The sequence below is a fragment of the Lithobates pipiens genome, unplaced genomic scaffold, assembly GCF_037356315.1.
Source record: "Lithobates pipiens isolate NorthernLeopardFrog02 unplaced genomic scaffold, aLitPip1_a1.2 Scaffold_19, whole genome shotgun sequence".
In the NCBI taxonomy this organism is placed as follows: Eukaryota; Metazoa; Chordata; class Amphibia; order Anura; family Ranidae; genus Lithobates; species Lithobates pipiens.
The window spans coordinates 199,897,838-199,920,161 of record NW_027507764.1 but is presented as its reverse complement, the minus strand read 5'-3'; the positions used below and the strand labels follow the sequence as shown (position 1 = coordinate 199,920,161).

Sequence of the window (22,324 nt, the reverse complement as noted above, 5' to 3'; positions counted from 1 at the left end):
TAGTAGCAAAGCATTGTCTTTGGGTTTGTATACTTAGAATTACACCCCAAAACACATTCTGCTACTCCTTTCGAGTATGGCGATACCACATGTGGTATGTCCATGATCAGTGACTGATGTGGTGGTGATCAGTGACAATATAACTGGTGTGGCGGTGATCAGGGACACAGGAACAGATGTGGCGGTGATCAGGGACACAGTAACTGGTGTGGCGGTGGTTGAGGATACTGTAACTGGTATGACAATAATCAGGAACAATATGACTGATGTGGTGATCAAGGATGCTGTAACTGGTGTGGCTGTGATTAGGGACAATATGACTGGTGTGGCTGTGATCAGGGACCCTGTTAATGGTGCCGTGGTGATTAGGGATACTGCTATATATTATATACAGTATATAACTGTAAATATCTGTACACATACACAACATGTATACAGTAAGAAATAAAGTGAGGAAAAAAGTATTTGATCCCCTGCTGATTTTGTACTGACAAAGAAACGATCAGTCTGTAATTTTAATGGTAGGTTTATTTTAACAGTGAGAGACAGAATAATAACAAAAATATTCAGAAAAACGCATTTAAAAAAAAATGCATTGATTTGCATTTTAATGAGTGAAATAAGAATTTGACCCCTTCACAAAACATGAATTAGTACTTGGTGGCAAAACCCTTGTTAGAAATCACAGAGGTCAGACATTTCTTGTAGTTGGCCATCAGTTTTGCACACATCTCAGGAGGGATTTTGTCCCACTCCTCTTTACAGATCCTCTCCAAGTCATTAAGGTTTCGAGGTGGATGTTTGGTAACTCGAACCTTCAGCTCCCTTCACATATTTTCTATACAATTGAGGTCTGGAGACTGGTTAGGCCACTCCAGGAACTTAAATGTGCTTCTTCTTGAGCCATTCCTTTGTTGCCTTGGCCGTGTGGTTTGGGTCACTGTCATGCTGGAATACCCATCCAGGATCCATTTTCAATGCCCTGGCTGAGGGAAGGAGGTTCTCACCCAAGATTTGATGGTACGTAGCCCTTTCCATCACACCTTTGATACTGTGACCTTGTTCTGTCCACTTAGCAGAAAAACACCCTCAAAGCATAATGGTTCCACCTCCATGTTTGATGGTGGGGATGGTGTTCTTGGGGTCATAGGCAGCATTCCTCCTCCAAACACGGCAAGTTGAGTTAATGTCAAAGAACTCGATTTTAGTCTCATCTGCCTACAACACTTTCACCCAGTTCTCCCCTGAATCATTCAGATGTTCATTAGCAAACTTCAGATGGACCTGTACATGTGCTTTTGTGAGTAGGGGTGGCTTGCAGGCACTTCAGGATTTCAGTCCTTCACAACATTGTGTTACCAATTGTTTTCTTGGTGACTATGGTCCGAGCTGCTTTGAGATCATTGACAAGATTCTCCCGTTGTCAGGAATTGTCCCACCTGCTGGCAGCATTGTTAAACATCTGCCGTGCAGTACTGATGTCCACCAGCGGGTGTCTCCTTATAGTCTGGAACTGTTGGGGGATTGCTCTCCAGCTGGTGATATTTGACCTTTGGGCCGCAGAACTGGCTCCCACCAGCGGGTGGTTTCTGGAAGTGTGGAGTCGACATCATCTCCTGCCATCAGGCATCACCTGAGCCTGATTGCAGGAGATGTGTATAAATACTCGGCAAATCACACACACACACTTTGCCTAGGTATCTTCCTTGTGCCCTGACCTGAACCCGAGAGCTCTGAAACCTGATCCTGATCCCATCTCTGAACCTGATTCCTGTACCTGAACCCTGTGCCTTGTACCTGAACCCTGTGCCTTGTACCTGAACCCTATGCCTTGTACCTGAACCCTATGCCTTGTACCTGAACCCATCCATCCTCTCCTTGTCCTGTTTGTTCCCTATCCCTAGCTGCTGACCTCCCATTGACGACCCTGGCCCGGCTCTGTTTATGATTCCAGTATCCCCTATTATGTGTATATATCTGTCTGTTTATTATTATTGTTTGTGGCTTTCTGTTTGTGGTTGGTTGGTTGCACAATGTATTATATTGGAGGTGGTTGTGTTTATTCACTTATCTTAATAAATCCCTATATATCAATTATCTACGTTTGGGTTTCCTCTGTTGCAGTCCACACACTTCTGGTCACATCTGATACGTGATAGTATAAAAAAAGGCCATCCCTGACCAGAAGTGGCTGCACAGAGGAACCATCTTTGTTCTGTTCCCTTTTTTGAGAATAATTCAGATCTGATTGTTTACTATGCTCTGCTGGCGTCAGAGAGTGGTGAATATCTCCACCAGACACTGAAAGAGCGGTGCACTGATCAGCTGCTAGAGATCATTGGTTTGGCTCACTCCCTGGTTGATCAGGATTGTATGCTGTTTGGGGATGTGCAGCCTTTAGTTTAAATATGTTCAGAGTTGGCCCTGCCCTGTATTCCTAAGGGCCATTATGATTTGTCTCCCCCTTTCAGTATTAATCAGGCTGTTTCTCTTGTATAGCTTTTAGAAGACGATCCCACATACTTTTTTGAACACTACTCAGCCTGTTCTCAACAGGTGTTAACAGAGTGTGTTGATCAGTCAGCCCCAGCCAACCCACAACAAACTACCTCTGCCATCAGACACCTGCCTGACTAAATATCTTTTCCCCATCTTCCATGGCAACCTCAGTTGCAGCTCAGTATACCCTGCTTCCCACCAAATACCAATACCCAGTTTCTACTACCTGCACCTATCCTGCCTTTAACCCACCTGCCTCTTCTCAGCTGCCTACAATCCCACAAGAACTTTCCCTAACCACTGTTCCCCTCTTCCCTGCCATGTCCCAGCCCTCCTCTCCAGTCAACTTCATCCCATACCTACAGTCCTGCAGTTACTTATAGGGCTTCAGTAGCCAAGCCAAAAAAGAAACGCAAGATCTTTCCAACTCACACAATCCTGCCAGTAACCCAACCTGCCTCCTCACCAAATAATTTGCTGCAGTTTACCTCTGATGATACGGAACCTAACCCTGACAACCTTCTGCCTGCTGTCCTGCCTGAAGTTCTGGTGCCAGTATCTCAGCCTGAAGTCCCGGTGCCAGTGTTCCAGCCTGAAGTCCCGATGCCCATTTCCTAGTCTGAGGTTCCAGTGCCCGTTTCCCGGTCTGCGGTTTCGGTGCCTGTTTCCCAGTCTGAGGTTCCGGTGCCAGTTTCCCAGTCTGAGGTTCCGGTGCCAGTTTCCCAGTCTGAGGTTCCGGTGCCAGTTTCCCAGTCTGAGGTTCCGGTGCCAGTTTCCCAGTCTGAGGTTCCGGTGCCAGTTTCCCAGTCTGAGGTTCCGGTGCCAGTTTCCCAGTCTGAGGTTCCGGTGCCAGTTTCCCAGTCTGGGGTTCCGGTGCCCATTTCCCGGCTTGGGGTTCCAGTGCCATTCACTGGTTCATCCAGTCTGAGGTTCCAGTGCACGTTTCCCGGTCTGGGGTTTCCGGTGCCCGTTCACCGTTTCCCAGTCTGAGGTCCGCTGCACGTTTCCCGGTCTGAGGTTCCGGTGCCCATTTCCTGGCCTGTGGAGCCTGCTGCCCTGCCAGACAACCCAGGGCCTGCTGCCCTGCCAGATGACCCGGAGCCTGCTGCCCTGCCAGACGACCTGGAGCCTGCTGACCTGCCAGATGACCCGGAGCCTGCTGACTTGCCAGATGACCTGGAGCCTGCTATCCAGCCCAATGTGCCCCTGTCTGCTGCTCAGCCTGATGTGCCCATATCTGCTGCCCAGCCTGATGTGTCTCTGTCTGTTGCCCAACCTGATGTGCCTCTGTCTGCTGCCCAGCCTGATGTGCCTCTGTCTACTGCCCAGCCTGATGTGCCTCTGTCTGCTGCCCAGCCTGATGTGTTGAATGATGTGATGACTCGGCTCATTGCCCGGCTTGATGTTTTGAACTTTCTTCATGCCCAGCTTGGGGTGACTCTGCCCGCTGCCTAGCTTGATGCCTTGGACTTTTTTCTTTTGCCCAGTGTAGCATGCCTCTGCCCATTACCTGACTTGATGCCTTGGACTTTTGCCAGCAGTGGCTAGTTGGAGCGTCTGGAGGCCACTCCTTTAAGGGGGGTACTGTCAGGAATTTTCCCACCTGCTGGTAGCATTTTTAGACATCTGGCTTGCAGTACTGATGTCCACTAGCGGGTGTCTCCTGGCAGTCTGGAACTGTCGGGGGAGCTCTCTCCAGCTGGTGATATTATTTCACCTTTGGGCCGCAGTACTGGCGCCCACCAGCGGGAGGTTCCTGGCAGTGTGGACATCACCTGAGCCTGATTGCAGGAGATGTGTATAAATACCTGGCAAAGCACACACACACTTTGCCTTGGTATCTTCCTTGTGCCCTGACCTGAACCTGAGAGCTTTGAAACCTGATCCTGATCCCATCTCTGAACCTGATTCCTGTACCTGAACCCTGTGCCTTGTACCCATCCCTCCTCTCCTAGTCCTGTTTGTTCCCTATCCCCAGCTGCTGACCTCCCGTTAATGACCCTGGCCTGGCTCCATTTATGATTCCGGTATCCCCAATTATATGTATATATCTGTCTGTTTATTATTATTGTTTGTGGTTGGTTGGTTGCACATTGTATTATATTGGAGGTGGTTGCTTTTATTCCCTTATCTTAATAAATCCCTAAAGCTCACTTTTGGGTTTCCTCTGTTGCAGTCCACACAGTTCTGGTCACACCTGATAAGTGATACCTGTGTAGTTCTGGGCTGATTCCTCACCGTTCCCATGATCACTGAATCTCCACAAGGTGAGATCTTGCATGGGCATCGGACCGAGGGAGATTGACAGTTATTTTGTGTTTCTTCCAATAGCAAATAATCTCACCAACTGTTGTCATCCTCTCACCAAGCTGCTTGGTGATGGTCTTGTAGCCCATTCCAGCCTTGTGTAGGTCTACAATCTTGTCCCTGACATCCTTGGACAGCTCTTTTGTCTTGGTGACGGTGGAGAGATTGGAATCTGATTGATATCTTCTGTAGACAGGTGTCACTCCTTTTAAGAGAGTAATCCTAATCTCAGCTCATTACCTGTATAGCAGACACCTTGAAACCAGGAATCTTGCTGATTGATAGGGGATCAAATACTTATTTCACTCATTGAAATGCAAATTAATTTATAACTTTTTTGAAATGCGTTTTTCTGGATATATTTGTTGTTATTCTGTCACTCATTGTTAAACCTAGCATTAAAAGTATAGACTGATCATTTATTTGTCAGTGGGCAAACATACAAAATCAGCAGGGAAACAAATACTTTTTTCCCCTCACTATATATATCCATTCTTGGTAATGCGGAAGGGCCCTGCTTTGCGGCTGATTTTGTCTTACTGAAAGCTGAGATGCGGCCATCTGATAAAGGATGAGTTATCACTCTGAAACAGTTTTTTGTGTGTGTCATTTCTACAGGCTTCTGTAAAAGGCTTTTTTCAACAGAGGTGAATGTAGGAAAGCAGGTGGAAAGCACCCTTAAGCTCCAATTGATGGCTCATAAGGGAAAACTAAATATTATTATGAAATATTTCTTAAAACCTCAAAATACTTATTTGTACAAAACCATTATGCAGTCCCTTTAAGCTTTTATTTCCTAAATATGGAAAAGGTCGGTGCAAGAAACTCACAAAATCACAAAGACAATTATGACATGTGAACATAAGCACAATAATTAAAAGGTCAACACGTTTAGATTTAATACTTACAGACACAGGATCAAGCGTAGAAGACACAGTAGCTGTTAAAATTAAGTCATCTTCTTTTTCCGTCTTTGGTAAAATATCTAACAGAAAATGATTTAACAGATTATGATAGAATATATAAATATTATAAATTATAATAATACACTATAAGAAAACACTAGGACTAGGTAAAATATACCTTGAATAAGTAAGGCGTAAGTAAAACAAATAATCAGTGGAAATTATAAGAGATATCAATATACAGGGGGAAAACAACTACAGTTTTTAAATAAAGCAGCTGATTCTAAATACAGTATGTACATTTAAATGATAATTTGTTCGAGTATTTGAGTTCATGTGTAATATTTGAATTTCTAGCCTGAAAAATACAACCTATTTTGCTAAAAAATAAATACAAGGCTAACAGATCTTAAAGCGGGATTCCACCCTAAAGTGGAACCTCCGCTGATCGGAACCCCCCCCCCTCTGGTGTCACAATTGACACCTTTCAGGGGGGAGGGGGGTGGAGATACCTGTCAAAGACAGGTATTTTCACCCACTTCCGGGCATAGACTCCCACAGGAGTCTACGCCATTTCCTGCCCTGCCGCGCTGTCTGCTGGGACACACACGGGTCCCAGTGACAGCGTGGAGATTTCCGATTGCGCGGCGCGGCTCGCGCATGCGCAGTAGGGAACCGGGAAGTGAAGCCGATTCGCTTTACTTCCTGATTCCCTCACCTCGAATGGCGGCGGCAGCAGCCGAGGCCCTAGCGGTCGATCGGCCTTGGCTGCCGGCATGGCTGGAACCCGGGACAGGTGAGTGTCCATTTATTAAAAGTCAGCAGCTGTAGTATTTATAGCTGCTGGCTTTTAATATTTTTTTTTTTGGGCGGAATCCCTCTTTAAGTGTGAAATGATTGTTTATGTTAAAATTTTGATAAACCTTGCACATTTGGGGTGTGTTTTATAAATGATCACCGAGTTGTTCTATACTAGGAATATCAAGCTATAGAATGGTTCTATTTTTAGGTGATTGCCACTAAGATTCCTCAATACATTATGCCACTTTCTGCAGTGTCAATGAGAATTGCTGTGATCTATCGGCCTCCTAGACCAGTATCAAGCTTCCTTGACGATTTCTCTACTACCCTACTTTCTCTCTTCTGGAATTCCAACAATCATTCTTCAACATCCCTGTTAATCTTAACATGCCCGCTACTTCTAAACTGCTGAGCCTAACCTCCTCTTTTGACCTAAAATAATAGACACATGCTTCTACTCACTCTGTTGGGAACTGCCTTGACCTCATATTCTCCTACCTATGCACTCCACACAACCTCTCCAACATTCCTTTTCCTCTCTCTGATCAGCACCTTATTAGTTTCACTCTATCCTCATCTTCCTCCTCTTTGCCTTCCAACTACCAAACTATTACCTGTAGAAACCTTCGCCATCTTAACCTTTCTCTTCTTTTTTCTGCTACAGATTGTCTACGACAAAATCTCATCCTTGTCCTGCCCCAGCCTGGCCACTTCTGTCTACAACAGATTACTGTCATCCACCCTGGATACCTTGGCCCCCCTCACTACACATAGAATAAGGCCCTTTAACAAAAAAGGGAAGTAATCCAGCTTTAGAAAGGAAATAAAATGTTCTTCAGCTTGGAACTCTGCCAAAACAGACAATTGTACAACACTTCCAAGCAAGCAGGTTTTACAAATTTTGACTGTGGTAATATAGAACCACATATAGAATGTAAGGAAGTAGCGAATAGTAAAGAAGAAAGTCAGTTAACAATAACATTCCTTTGGTATAATATAAAGCCATGCTCATGTCCTTATATGGCCTCCTTAACCAAGATTTGGAGGTTTAGAATTTAATAAGGAAATATGCAATATGCAATTTCCCTCCGTCTGTCACAGTGGGCATACCCCCAAAGGGGTCTCCAGGGTCTGGGTAATACAGGGAACTTGTATAGCACCCTGTGGCTAACTGCATGTGCTGCACCAAGTTCCGAGGCGAGCAGTCAACCTGGGTTACGTGCAAGAAGCAAAATTACATTGGGTGATCTGGGTACAAGGAGTGATTTTTCTATGACACGGAAGAGGTCCATCACATTAATACACTAGCAAAACCTTAGGACTCACTGAGTGGGGTATTGTTATAAGGAGACTCAGGGGGCACATTCTCAAAAGCTTTGTCAGCGTCCAATTAAATTAAGTTACCAGCCTATAACCTAAAAAGAAAGGCATATCAAAAAAAGCGGCACATATGCAGAACACAAGTAGCGACGCCTGCCCAGAGGTCCAACCTTCAGCATTCAAGTAAAATACAAAACATTCTAACAATGAAATAGACTCCAAATCATAGCACAAATAAAACGTAAGAACAGGCAGTGGCAATATAGCAATATAGTGGCAATATAGTCTGTGGTGGGATCATATCCCTATAAGGGTTGAACAGCTATAGAATGGAAAACTATGATGCGATTGAACCAATAGCAATACCTTTGTGTAATTGAAAATAGGGTGGTGTCTATTAAAATTGTGTAGAATGCCAAGATCAGCAAAATGGAGGAAGAAAAAGGGAAAAATACCTCATTACCATCCATGGGAGCAAAAAAAAGGCATTCAAAAGTAGAGTATGCTGAAAAGAAAGGGCAAATGTACATGAAAAGGAGCAAAGAAAAACAGAGAAAGGAGAGCAAATTAGGTAGAAAGAGGGGGGGGGGGTGGAGAGGGAGTGTACACCAGATGTTAGACCGTATCTGCACAGTTATAGTCCAACAAAACAGGCGGTCCACTGTGAGACTGGGAAGTGGTCATGCCAAGGCTGTCAAGTGTGCAATAATTTATCGTGTGTTTATTATCGGGTGTGGCATTTCATTAATGAATGTACCCTGAACCCGTTTCTTGACTACTTCGTAGTAAAGAGTTGAATATTTCCACACATTTGTGATCGTCCATTTTTTCGCTATGAAGATATGGGTGATGAGTGTGAGTTCACGCCAGGACACATTTTCTATTGGTTTATGCAAGATGGCTTGCCAAGGGTTCTTGTGAAGATAAACATGGAGAATCGTGTTGGCCATAGTATATACCCATAGCCATAACCTTCTAACTATAGGAAAGGTCCAACAGATATATTTTATATTGTCCAGGTCTGAGAACAAATTCTAAAGCAGTTTGTGAATAAGTAGGTAGACATTTAGTGATCTGTGCTGTACCAACGTGACATGACCTTGAACAAATAGCAGAGAAATTAGGGTTTGAGCGATATTTGGACTCAAAAGCAGTGGTGGCTATGGACCAGTCATGATTCCTAAGAAGGGACTCTAAAAAGTCGGGAATTCACAGATAATAAAATTGCTCAAATCTCATTTAATCTGGGTCTAGTGGGACCCCAAATAAATTGAAGGACAAATTGCTGTAGAGAGTGGAGAATATATGGTGGAATGGGAATGGGGAGGACCCTAAATGGATACAGGAACTTTGGAAGGAGGGACATCTTAATTGCGTGGACGCGGCTGAGCCTGGAAATGCGGCTGAGCCTGGATACCTCTCCCAGGTATCCGAGATGCTCTTCAAAGATTGAATAAGAGGGGGATAATTAGCTGTGTACAGGGAACAAAAGGAGGGGGTAGGATCTATACCTAGGTACAAAATGACATTGGACTACTGAAATGGGAAGCTAACTTGGAAGGAATCAGACAGTTGTCCCCAAGGAAACATTCAGGGCGTATGATTTGGATTAATTCACACTCAAACTCAAAATGGATACAGCCCAGTTCATAATAAAGAGGATGTTAGGCAGGGTGGTATGGGGAGATGTAAAATACATAAGAATGTCGTCTGCAAACATGGCTATTTTATGTGACACACCTGTCAGCTCAGTCCCTAATATGATTGCATTCGTCCATATATGGGCCGCCAAAGGTTCCAAAGCTAATATGAACAGAAGGGGCAACAGGGGGCAACCCTCTAAAGCTCCACTATGAAAAATTACATTTCTGATGACATCACCACTTTGGCCTGAATGAATTCCCAGAAAAATTGAGAAAACTAAAATTTATGTAACTCTTAAGCTGCGTACAGACGCCCGGATTTTACGACGGGAAATGTGTGATGACAGGCTGTTAGCGGAAAATCCAACCATTTCTACTCTCCATCAGACAATTATTGTTGGATTTTCCATGGACAAATGTTGGATGGCAGGCTTTAAAATTTTCCGCAAGACAAATGTCTGTTGTCGCATTTTCCGAGCGTGTGTACACAAGTCCGTTGGACAAAAGTCCAAAGTACAAACACGCATGCTCGGAAGCAAGGTCGAGCTGAAAGCGGTCAGTCTTGTAAACTAGCGTTTGTAATGGAGAATTAACATTTGTGACGTAGCAAATTATGAACTCTCAAAATGAAGCGCACATTCTCGTCTTTATTTAATGGGATAATAATGAAGCTGCTTTGCTGGTGATACTGATGGAGTTATGGCAAACGTATTTTAAAAGGCTTTTATTTTCTAGTGACATCAAGAATAATAAATAATGTAAAAAAACGAAACAAAAAAAAAATATATATATATAGATATAGATATACCGGTATATATATGAAGAATATATAGGAGGCAAATGTGTCGGTCCCTAATGTACGAGGGAAGTACAAGCCTGTCACTCATAAAAGTGGCTAACATCCCACTCAAAGTTGAGCCCGAGCGGGATGCGAGTCTGTAGGTGAAAAATCCAGAAGACTTCCCCGACAGAGGGACCGAAGCACATCACCCCCTCGCCTCAACACCTTGACCTTCTCAATAACATGAACATGCATGGCTGCTCTGTCCCCGTTGTTGCGCCTGTTGAAATGTTTAGCGACACTGGTAGACAGATTTTTGTGCACTCTATAAATGTGTTCTTGAAACCGGTCTCTAAGGCATCTTGTGGTCCTGCCCAAATACTGCATGTCACAAATCACACATGTAATTAAATAACCTATGTTGCTAGTGTTGCAATTGAAAAAAGGACCCAATATTGTATACTATATGGTTGATCGAGGAGCTAAATATGGTCCCACCACATATGTGGCTACAGCAGGAACATCCCGCTGTACCACACCTGTAGTTGCCTTTACAGTTTAACCGGGTGACAGAATAGGAAACCTTGGTGTGGAAAAACCACAACCCCATTATCCTGTCGTTTTTAAGATCAAAGATACAACTATGTTGGTGTTCCTTGTCAATTTTAAATTTTTTTAAATGTAACTTGCCACTCCCAAACTGTCATTTGAAGTAAAAAACCTAGCCAAGTATTATTCTACACATTATTTTTTTTAATGCACAATAAAAAAAAAATAATTAGACACGCCATCCGCCAATAGAAATTAACCAAAAAGTGCATTCTATACATCCAAAAATATAGAAAATATACCAAATCAAATCATTATTCAACCAAAAAATTAAATAAAAGCCTCATGCATGTGTCCTTCTTCTTAATATAGGGGGTCAACAATGCCAAGAGTTGGTCAAAGCAGGGGTCCGTCATCTGGAGATAATTCCGAAAATCATCAGGATTGTTCTCCTGGAGCTTCCGCAGCAAAGGCATATGAAATAATTAGTCACAATTAATAAAGCAACCAATTTTTGGTCCAAGAAATCCTCCTGTTCCTGGACTTGGGTCAAAGCAATAACTCTAAGGCTAATAATAAATAACACGTTATCTTCTCCAATTCCGCAACATGTCTGGTTGACGAACGGCCGTTCAGAAACTAACTGAAAAGCACGAAATTAAAAGTGTAAACTGAAAAGCATTAAATGAAAAGCTCAAATAAAAAGCGCAAATCAACACTCATCAAGCTTCTACTCACACAAAATTAGCAGAAGGAGCCCAAAGGGTGGCGCTAAAGAGCTGAAAAAACATGTAGTACGTCACTACGTTCGTGTTTGTTGGCCTACAATTCTTTGCCGTTTGTAAGCAAGACAAATTCCAGGCACATGCCTTCGGACAAAAGTCAGAGGTTTTGTCTATGGAAAATCCGATTGTGTGTGCGAGGCTTTACTCTCACCCTTATTTTCAACGATCAGAACAAGAACAAGAAGAAACTGTAAATAATATTTCCTATAACTCTGTGGAACCTCATCAGCTTTACTGCGACAAACTTCTGCTACAATAAACCAACCATGATAAATGCTGATCCCTCAAGGATTCTGTCTGCTGAAAGTAGTTTAACTAACTAGGAAAATAAAGGTTAAAAAATAAATCACAAGCCATCATAATATACTTTAATTTCAAAAGCATTTTAAAAGGAACTAACTATAATCCTAGCAAGACTTCTCAGCAAAATGTTACTGTCCCATAAATTGGAACCTCTGGGGAAGACCAATGTTAATTACATTCACACGGCATAGGAAACGGTTACTGAACAAAAGCCAAGCGGTTTTAAGGACTGTAGCAGTTTAACTGTGTCTGATCTTTACTAAAAGAAAGGCTGCGCTTTAAAAAGAAAAAAAAAATTTGAAAATCACTTTACTTAAACAAAAGTTTCATAACTGTTTACTGTATCATCTGCCAAAAATTTTCAATTTTTCATTCAATATTCTGATAAATTCTGCAATCTGCAATTCTGCGATCTGCAAACCCGGGCAGGAATCGGATTGCATGGGTGTGAGCACCATGCAATCTGATTCTGCTGTGGGCAAAAAAAGTAAAAGGGTCCTGTGCAAGTTTGATGCTAATTCAGCCATAGGATCTTTATGGCTGATATCGCATCGCACAGAGATGGCATGCGAATCACATCTGATCTCTGACATCGCACCAGTGCCCTTACAAGGGATTCTTTCTTTTTTGGGTTATTTAGCTTTATGTTTTCTTGTATTATGATTTTTATTAGCATATAAGGAAAGAACAGATATAAAATTTCCACGCAGGTGATATGAACATCAGACACAATTCATGAAAACACAGAAAAAGAAGTGTTTAATAAATTACAAATTAAAGGCACCATGATCCACCGACCCAGGTCAGGGACCAATGCATAATGCCTGAGCCGTAAAACTCAGGGGCTAAGGTAAGCAAAGGAGATGCATCTGTCAAAAATGGGGTAACCAAAACAAAAAAATAGGGGGGAGATTGTAATTAAAGCTGGAGGAAAAAAGAGGGAAAGAAGAACGGAGTGGCAGACAGGGAGTCCATAGAGGAGAAGGGAGATAATGAGAGAAGGATTAGCTTTATGTTTTCAATCCTTATTGTGCTGCTTCTCCCTCTCCCAGTCTAAGCTCTGCATAACAAGGGATTGCAGGAGGCTGATATCAGAAGCCGTGTTAATGAATAGAGAACTGTGTTATGCCCCGTACACACGAGCGGACTTTTCAACATCCAAACTCCGACGGACTGAGTCCGTCAGACTATTCGATCGTGTGTGGGCTGCAACGGACTTTTGATTCGCCAAAGTCTGACGGACTTTAGAAATGAAGCATGCTTCAAATTTTCCCGACGGAACTCCGCCGGACCCGGTCCCCTTCGAAAAATCCGCTCGTGTGTATGCTACTCCGACGGACTAAAACCGACGCTAGGGCAGCTATTGGCTACTGGCTATGAACTTCCTTATTCGAATCCAGTCGTACGTCATCACGTTCGACTCCGTCGGAGTTTGGTGTGATGGTGTGTGTCCAAGTCCGTTCGGTCGAAAAGTCCGCCAGAACTCCGCCAGAACTCCGTCGGAACTCCGGCGGAACTCCTTTGGAGGTCTGTCGGACATAAGTCCTCTCGTGTGTACGCGGCCTTATCCTCTGTATTTTTTTATATGCCTAAAATAACAGGGAATCGAATTCAGCTTTAGCTTTGGGAAGCTCATCCTGGGCTACAAAGAAAGGACCCCCTCTATGTATTGCCTGCATTTTTTTTTTATTACCACTACTAAACTATTGTGTTTAACCCCACGATGAAGGTAAAACAAACATAAAACTGTACATATTATTACAAATTCTTAGTGTATCTTAGATGAATTATACTTTTTTTTTAGGACAAATTGAGCCTTCATTTGCTGGTAAATGATAATCTCATGTTATTTTTTTTTCTTATCATTTAGCTGTATATTTCTTGCCATTACCATAACCCACCATCAAAAAACAACCCAAAACGAATTCTCCTGCTCCTGACAATCACAAGAATACCACATATGTGTATGTTATTTGATGTTTATACCCATAATAAGACCCAGAAACAATAGTATGTTTATACTTTTTTATCTACACATTGACACTAACTGACACGAAGTAAAAAAAAAGTTGCATTTTCTTGATTTTTAATCAAATTTATTTTAATAAAATGCTTTTGGAGTAATAAAATCTATCTACAGATAGTTTTCTATTTAAGATACATTAATAATTGTGTTTATTCAGCATGACATGGAGCTTAGTTATGTAGCATGAGGCTGTATATTCTGCAATATTTACATTTTTGGTAAACTTATTCAATAAATCCAAGCTCTGCAAGCTGAGATAACATGCACTGGATTGATGCATTCACACAATTTCACCATAACCATGAGATAAAACAAAGTTCAAGAATACTCCTTTATTCCATTGTCTTGCAAATCTATGTACACTACAAACTGTATGATTGAAACGGTTCTGATATGGCTGTTTTACTAACCTGGCAGATTATTATTCTAAATAGGAAACCTTCATTTTGTTTGCAAACATTAAAGATTCTACCAGAAAGAATAAGTGCTTGCATTTAAAGAGAACCTGTCATTTCAGATCCATCATGGTAACACCTGTTAGCGGACATCCACTCACCTGCTGCCATGTTCCTCACCTTGTTGTGTCACTGCCACGTCACCAGCCATCCCATTAAAGTGAATGGGACTGTCATTGAGTCAACAGCGGGTCAGAGGAGGAGCCGCTGCGGGACAGAGATGACAGTTGCTCTTTAAAAATTATGATTTAAATAAAGTTGATTTACATCAAGCCTTTTTACTAGCGACTTAAATCAACTTTATTTAAATCAAATCCACCCTGACATCAGCCCTGACACTTGACCCTAATCGTGTCCCTCACTCTGATCTAGCTATTTTATCTAGATTATATTTATTTATACACAACTTTTTTTTTTTTTTTTATTAACATACTTCTCCTCTAGCAAGTAAAAAAAAAAGATGCAATGAGAGAGAATTATCAAAACTGGAGCAGCCAGAATCTAGAGCAGTAAAATCAGCTTCTATCTTTCATTTTCAAAGCTAAAATGAACAAGTTGAAGATAGAAGCTGATTGGTTGCCATATACCTCCGCTTCAAATTCTGTCTGCTTCAGTTCAATCAAATTCCCTTCAATATATATTTTCTCCACTCAAAGGAGAAAGAACACAGGGGTAGGCTGTACAGTTACTGATCACTGTGATAGCCAATTACAGGCTATCATAGTGATCATGTGATCAAGAACCCAGAGCTGACAGCTCGGTCTCCCAGCACAAACACAGGTATGGATACATGCGACCCTATGGAGTAAGAGCCACTTCCGTGAGACCACATATATGTGTACACTTGTCAAAAAGGGCCCCCCCCTCCACTGCCACATTTTTTTTGGGGGGGGGGAGTGGGTACCTAGTTTTGACAGGTACCAGCTCCCACTTACTGCTAAGATCCCCACACGGCGATCTACGTCATTTACGGCTCCTCCTCCTCCTCCCGCTGCCTTCTGGGACACACAGAGATCCCAGAAGTCTATGGGACCATTTGTAATGTGCAGTGCGGCTTGCGCATAAACAGTAGGAAATAGGCTGTGAAGCCGCGAGGCTTAACTTTGTGTTTCTCTGAATACAGATGCTGGCGCCTGCACCTGAAGCCGATTGACGAATTGGCTAGGGGTGCTGACACTGCGGGATCCCTGAACAGTTAAGTGTTCTTATATTAAAGAGGAAGTAAACTCTCTCACTCTGATGCTTCTTTTCATTTAGTTCATTATAATAAGTAATTATCAAACTATAGCCACTGTAATTCAGCCCAAATCGCATATTACTTACTGTTTAAAGAGACTTTAAAAAAAACTTGTTTCGCTGCGAGATCACCACTATCGGTGGCGGGAGAGGTGCCACCCCCCCTCCCGCCGCCCTCCCGCACCTTCTGCCGCTTACCGAAGCCGTCAGTAGTGGCGGAGGCGATTGGGTCCTTTCACTAGCTGGGCGACGAGTGAGGCTAAGATGACCCCCACTCGTCTCTATACCATAGGAGGGCGGAAGCGACGTCAAAACTTCACTTCCGCCCATACCTCTTCAGGGGAAATATTTTTTTTTAATGTAATTTTTTCTTTTTTTTTGTTGCATTTTAGTCAAAATATGAGATCTGAGGACTTTTTGACCCCAGATCTCATATTTAAGAGGACCTGTCATGCTTTTTTCTATTACAAGGGGTTTACATTCCTTGTAATAGGAATAAAAGTGATCCATTTTTTTTCCTTTATTTTTTTTTTTTTTAAAACAGTGTAAAAATAAATAAAATAAAATCAATTAAAATAAATAAGAAAAAAAAAAGGTTTTTAAAAACACCCCGTCACGATGAGCTTGCGCACAGAAGCGAGCGCATGCGTGAGTAGCGCCCGCATATGAAAATGGTGGTCAAACCACACATGTGAGGTATTGCTGCGATCGGTAGAGTGAGAGCAATAATTCTAGCCCTAGACCTCCTCTGTAACGCAAAAAATGCAACCTGTAGAATTTTTTAAATGTCGCTTATGGAGATTTTTGAGGCTAAAAGTTTGATGCCATTCCACGAGCGGGCGCAATTTTGAAGCGTGACATGTTGGGTATCAATTTACTCGGTGTAACATTATCTTTCACAATATAAAAAAAAATTTGGCTAATTTTACTGTTGTCTTATTTTTTATTCAAAAAAGTGAATTTTGTTTGCTTGTAGGACCGCTGCGCAAATACGGTGTGAAAAAAAGTAATTCAATGACCGCCATTTTATTCTCTAGGGTGTTAGAAAAAAAAACTATATAAAATGTTTGGGGGTTCTAAGTAATTTTCTAGCAAAAAAAACAGTGTAAACACCAAATTTGAAAAAGAGGCCTGGTAATTAAGTGGCTAGAATGTCAATATAACCACTTTTAGCTACAATGTTAATGCATTAATTACACACACTGATGTGATTCTTGACATAAGATAGGATAATCTTTTCTCATGTAAACCTAAAAATGTGAACTTTTTTACTTTACTTTTACTTTAAATTACTTTTCATTTTTACTTATTTATTTTTACTTTGTATTTTCATTTTTTTTAATCCAAGACCATTTTCAAAAAACCTCTTATGGCATGACTCTTGCCTCCCAGTGTGTCATGTTGTTGAGGCTAAAATATTAAATCTGGTACCTGATTTAATAATGTTTACTGTCTAACTGGAGAACCTTTAAGACAACATCAGTGAGTCGGGCCGAGTTTGCTATCTCTTTTTTTTTTTTAAATAAAAGGGAAATTGGAGTGGCTGAAGTCCAGCTATTATTCATCACTTCCATTTCCTGAAGTAGATGATATAGCACTAAGCTTTATTATTATTTTTAACATTCTCTGCAGAAAGTCACACAGGGGCTACACTTTCCTACACACAGTATGCCAGTGTGCTAATATAAGAATAGCCAATGCCATGAGTAACTGGGATCGAAGACCAGCTTTGTTCTGACTTCAAACTCTTTATCTGTGCCAGCAGGCTGAATTCTGTTTCCGTGCTGGTAACTTATGCTCACTATACTGTAAATTGGAAGAAAGGGGCTGAAGAAAGCAGATGCAATTGATACCATTTCATTATTCATATTTTTATTGGCATGTGCACCTAAAAAGAGTAAAACTTAGAATATATATATATATATATATATATATATATATATATATATATATATATATATATATATATATATATATATATATATATATATATATATATATATATATATATATATATATATATATATATATACTGCCCTACTGAATCAGAACATTCTACACCACACTTCATGCATGGAAATCTCCAAACCCTTCTCTGTCAATATAAAGATTCTATTCCTAAATAATAGGAATAGAATCAAATAATATTTTGATCTACCAGACTGACAACTCAAAAAATACCAAACTATATCTATATTATACTAGAACTACGTTACATCTTTTATCGAATGAAGATGTTGTTTCAGGAAAATAAATCAAACATAAAGCACATATATTTGTATATGTAGCAATGTGTTAGCCCTTGTACACACGGTCGGACATTCTGACAACCAAATCCGTTGGATTTTGTCTGACGGATTTTGTCCGACAGATTTTGTCTGAAACCGTTGCATACACACGGTCGGACAAAGTTGTCGGAAAATCCGATTGTACATAACGTGATGACGTAATTTCGTTTACGATGGGACTACGTTCAGGCTAGTAGCCAATAGCTTTGGTCTAGGAATTTGTTCTGAGCATGCGTGGCACTTTGTCCGTCGGAGTAGGCTACACATGATCGGAGTATGTCCGATCGGAGCATGTTGTCGGAACATTTTATAGACAAGTTGGAAAACTTGGTCCGTCGGAATCTCCGACCATGTGTACAAGGGCTTAGAATTCCAAGAAATATTAGTGTAGCATAAATAACTACTTACTGTAAGTTAAGTTTTGATACTTATATTTAAATCATGCTAATGTTCAAATGATCTTACTGGGATTTATTTTGATAAACTAAGGTATCATGTGTAAATAATACTATACCATGTTGCATGATGTAATGTGTAACATAATAAGTATTAGTAAAGCTGACAACATTTTGAATACATTAATTCACCAAATGTCACAACTTTACACTACACTTCTTACAAGCTCCCAATTTACTTGCACCATAATAACAGCAAAGAAGGGTTGTGAACAGTGGCAGCCCATGGATTGTGGGCGCACAGGTGCCGCCCCCCCATATCCCTGCCGCCGCCCCATAACAATCCGCCCAGTCCTTTTCAGGATGTCGGGTGCATGGATTCTTTTGGTGGGGGTGGAATGGGGTTGTTTCTTTTGAAGCACCTGATTAGAACCAGAGGCTCTGATAGGCTTAAAAAAAAGGGTGGGCTCGGGGCACCGAGAGTGCGCCACAATCCCAGCCAATTGTGTGACCATAGTGAATGAATTTTCGCTATTTTCACACTAAAGTTCCTTTAGTCTAATCAGGAGGCAGGTCGCTGAGACACATGCTGGAGAAACACACACTGGAGTGACATCCTCCACCGTTACTGCTGCCTGCACATGAGACACAGGCCTCAGAGGAGACTGCCCAGAGCCCCGCACATGAGACAGAGGCCTCAGAGGAGACTGCCCAGAGCCCCGCACATAGGAGGAGACTGCCTGCAGCCTCAGGAGACACCACCACAACACGGCAAGTGCCGGACCTCCCACAGGGGGTCTCTGGATGTGGTCAGTTCCATGCTGTGCCACCATGGGGGGGGGGGGTGCTTGTTGTTTGACTCGACCCCCCCCCCCCCCAAAAAAAAAAAAAACCACCATCTGCCCCTGGTTGTGAATGAAAATGGCAATAGTTGTAAAATAACGACCGGTAGAATTTACATTATGATGCAATTTTGAAAAAATGTTACCTTGTGTTTTTGAAGCTTCCTTAATTATTTTCTGGAGTGCTTTCATTTCCACATCCAGTTCTTCATAGTTAATGTCACGAGATTCCACCTTAGGAGCCTGGAAGAGCGAAGGGTCAGTACCCAAGTAGGAGCACTGTAACTGACCACTGTCACTGAGTGTCACTATTATCCCTTTCATGTCCCTGCAAGAAAATGTGCAAATAAACTCTTTTTATTTCTTTTAGAACTATAAATATAAAAAAGACATAAATCAGCAAAGTATTTATAGACCAGAAAGCGCAAAAAAAACCCAAAAAAACAAAAAACAAAAAACAAGATTTAAATTTCCCTTGGAAATTAAAGTATTATTAAGCCCACGGTAAAATCAGTCTGCATATGCATAAAAGCATGCTATTTATACTTACCATGGAATCATGTATTGTGTAAATAGGCTCTTTGATCCTGTCTTCTCTAATCCTCCCCTTTTTCCACTGTCCCCAATCCATCTCCTGATAGAACAGAGGCTAGGAGATGAGCTGCACATGCTCAGTTTGGTGTGTATTGCTAGAGAGTGCATGTAATCAGCACAGGGCCAATCAGCACTGCCAGACAGTAGGTCAAGGGTCCTGCAGCCTCACAGGACAATCAGAAGAGAATGAAAACCCCTCCTACAAGCTTTATCCAGACCATTTCAAGGAATTGTGCAGGATACAAACAAAAATTGCATTACTGTGCATCAAAGTGATTCTGTCACAAGACATTAAAATGACCCTGTCGTAAGAAAAGTATGATATAAAGACATAACCAAAAGCACTACAGCGTTGACACGGTGCCCATCCTATAGTGATAAAATGTCATATACCAGGTTAAAAAAGAGGAATTTAAAGAGATACTTATTCCTGAAGGTATAGGAAAAAAAATGTCAATTAGTAGAAAATGGCTGACACTGTGGTGCTGGCAAGGCAAGGGAAGAAAGCGCCAAACCTGACACATTAGACATTTTTTTGGGACGATTGCCAATTATACAGTGATCAGTGCTATAAAAATGCACTGATTACCGTATAAATGTCACTGGCAGGGAAGGGGATAACACTAGGGGGTGATCAAGGGGTTAACTGTGTTCCCTGACTGTGTGTTCTAACTGTAGGAGGAGGGGACTGATTAGAGGGGATGACAGATCGTGGTTCCTAGCTATTAGGAACTCATGATCTGTCTCTCCTCACAGAACAGAACAGGGATTTGTGCGTTTACACACACGCGCGCGCGTCCCTGTTCTGTCTCTCGTGCCCGCGACCGTCGGCCACAGGCATCGCCTGCTATCCCACTTAAAGGAGCCGATGTATAGCAATGGCGGCTGGCGGGAACGTGCCGACCTGCCGCAGTATGACGGCGGCTGGTAGGCAAGCAGTTAAGTAAAATACCATATAAAACAAATAGAACTCACAACCGGGTGAGGGGGGGAGAAAGGAAGACAGTCTGCAGTGGATTGTAATGAGCTGGGAGTTGTGTGGTAATCCTTGGTGTTAAACGATAGCCAGCTGTGATGGGGAGCAAGATGAGCCTGGAGCCTGTGCAGGGAGACCGGCGTTAGGCTGCCCTGTATGGCCATGATGGTATATGCAGAAATCGGATGTCCGCCCAAAGACGATGTGTCCAGCTGAAGTAATGAGAGGAACTGTTAGTCCAACTGCTGTGTAAGCCAATCGGACGTGTTTCAGAAGCTTAACCACGCCTCCTTCATCGGAGGCATGGTTATGCTTCTGAAACGCATCCCAATTGGCTCACACAGTGGTTGGACTGACAGCTCCTCTCACTACTCTAGCTGGACACATCGTCTTTGGGCGGACATCCGATATCTGGATATACCATCATGACCATACAGGGCAGCCTAATGCCAGTCTCCCTGCACAGACTCCAGGCTCATCTTGCTCCCCACCACAGCCGACTTTCTTCTCCACCAAGGATTACCACACATCTCCCAGCTCATTACAATCCACTGAGGACTATCGTCCTTTCTCTCCCCCTCACACGCTTATTCTATTTGTTCTCCCCCGCTAGTTCTATTTGTTTTATATGGTATTTTACTTACTAAATTGTGCTACACTATGCCGGTTTGGCACTTTCTTCCCTTCCCTTCGTAAGCTACCGAGGTTCACCTGTATACTGTTTCCATCAGCAGTGTTTATATCATTTGATTCACAATTTTTTGGGGGGTTTATTGCACGTTAAACAAAAGGACAATTCAATTGATTGATCTATTTTTTGATTTGTTTGTATTTGTATTTTTATTCATTATTCCCATTGTGATTTTCACATATTCATTAGCGCAACTTTATTTTTTTATATTATTCCTTCGTAAGAGAAGAATGGACTGCCATTACAGATCTCCTTCTAAAAATGCTAGATGCCTGGCTGTGTCTGATTTCTGTATGTTAGTCACAGACCAGGAACAATCATACTTTAAATGAGTGCCGGAAAAGTGTCAGAACTGCTTATCTCTATATTTGTTCTATTTCCGCGAGCAATGAAATCAAAACATCAGAATGACAGCCAGGGAACTAAAATTTTAAAGGAAAGCTTAGTAACTGCGTTTCTATTAATGTTTCATGGCAGTGTCCCTTTAATGTTGGTGCAGTCTAGAAATAAAACACAAGACAGATCAGTTCATCTTCATTAATTCTAGATGAAACACATCAAGGGCATGCATGTTGCTTATGGGTTTAATAAAACCTCATCAACATTTCTTCCACACTCTCTAGTCAGTAAAATCAGTCTTTGTACGACAGCATTAATCCATAAAAAATAGCCAAATTTCTTTTAAAATCACCTTAGAAAACAGAGAAATAAAAGTTTTCTTCGTAGAAAATCTTACGTTTCAATACCCCACGGTCTCACAGAACTATTAATGAAAAAAAATTGAAGTTTTGTGTATTTGATGACTTGAAAGAGAATCATTTTGTGGGTGTAATTCTATTTTTGCTACAAAGTACAAACCATCCCTGCTCTATTTCATTAATGGAAACACAGTGTACCAAGTCTAATGAGCACCATATTACTGCCACAC

General features: G+C 41.8%; 1 protein-coding gene across 4 annotated transcripts in view; it reads right to left on the bottom strand.

The window, feature by feature from the left end:
- The window catches only part of BBS9 (Bardet-Biedl syndrome 9), a 572,212-nt gene that overhangs the window by 324,417 nt on the left and 225,471 nt on the right, over positions 1-22,324 (bottom strand). For all 4 annotated transcript variants that reach the window (XM_077491619.1, XM_077491622.1, XM_077491621.1 and 1 more), the window contains exons 11-12: positions 19,282-19,463; positions 5,715-5,791 (exon numbers count right to left, since the gene is read on the bottom strand). In XM_077491619.1, the coding sequence (XP_077347745.1) occupies positions 5,715-5,791; positions 19,282-19,463 (259 nt within the window). The remainder of the gene's footprint in view (positions 1-5,714; positions 5,792-19,281; positions 19,464-22,324) is intronic.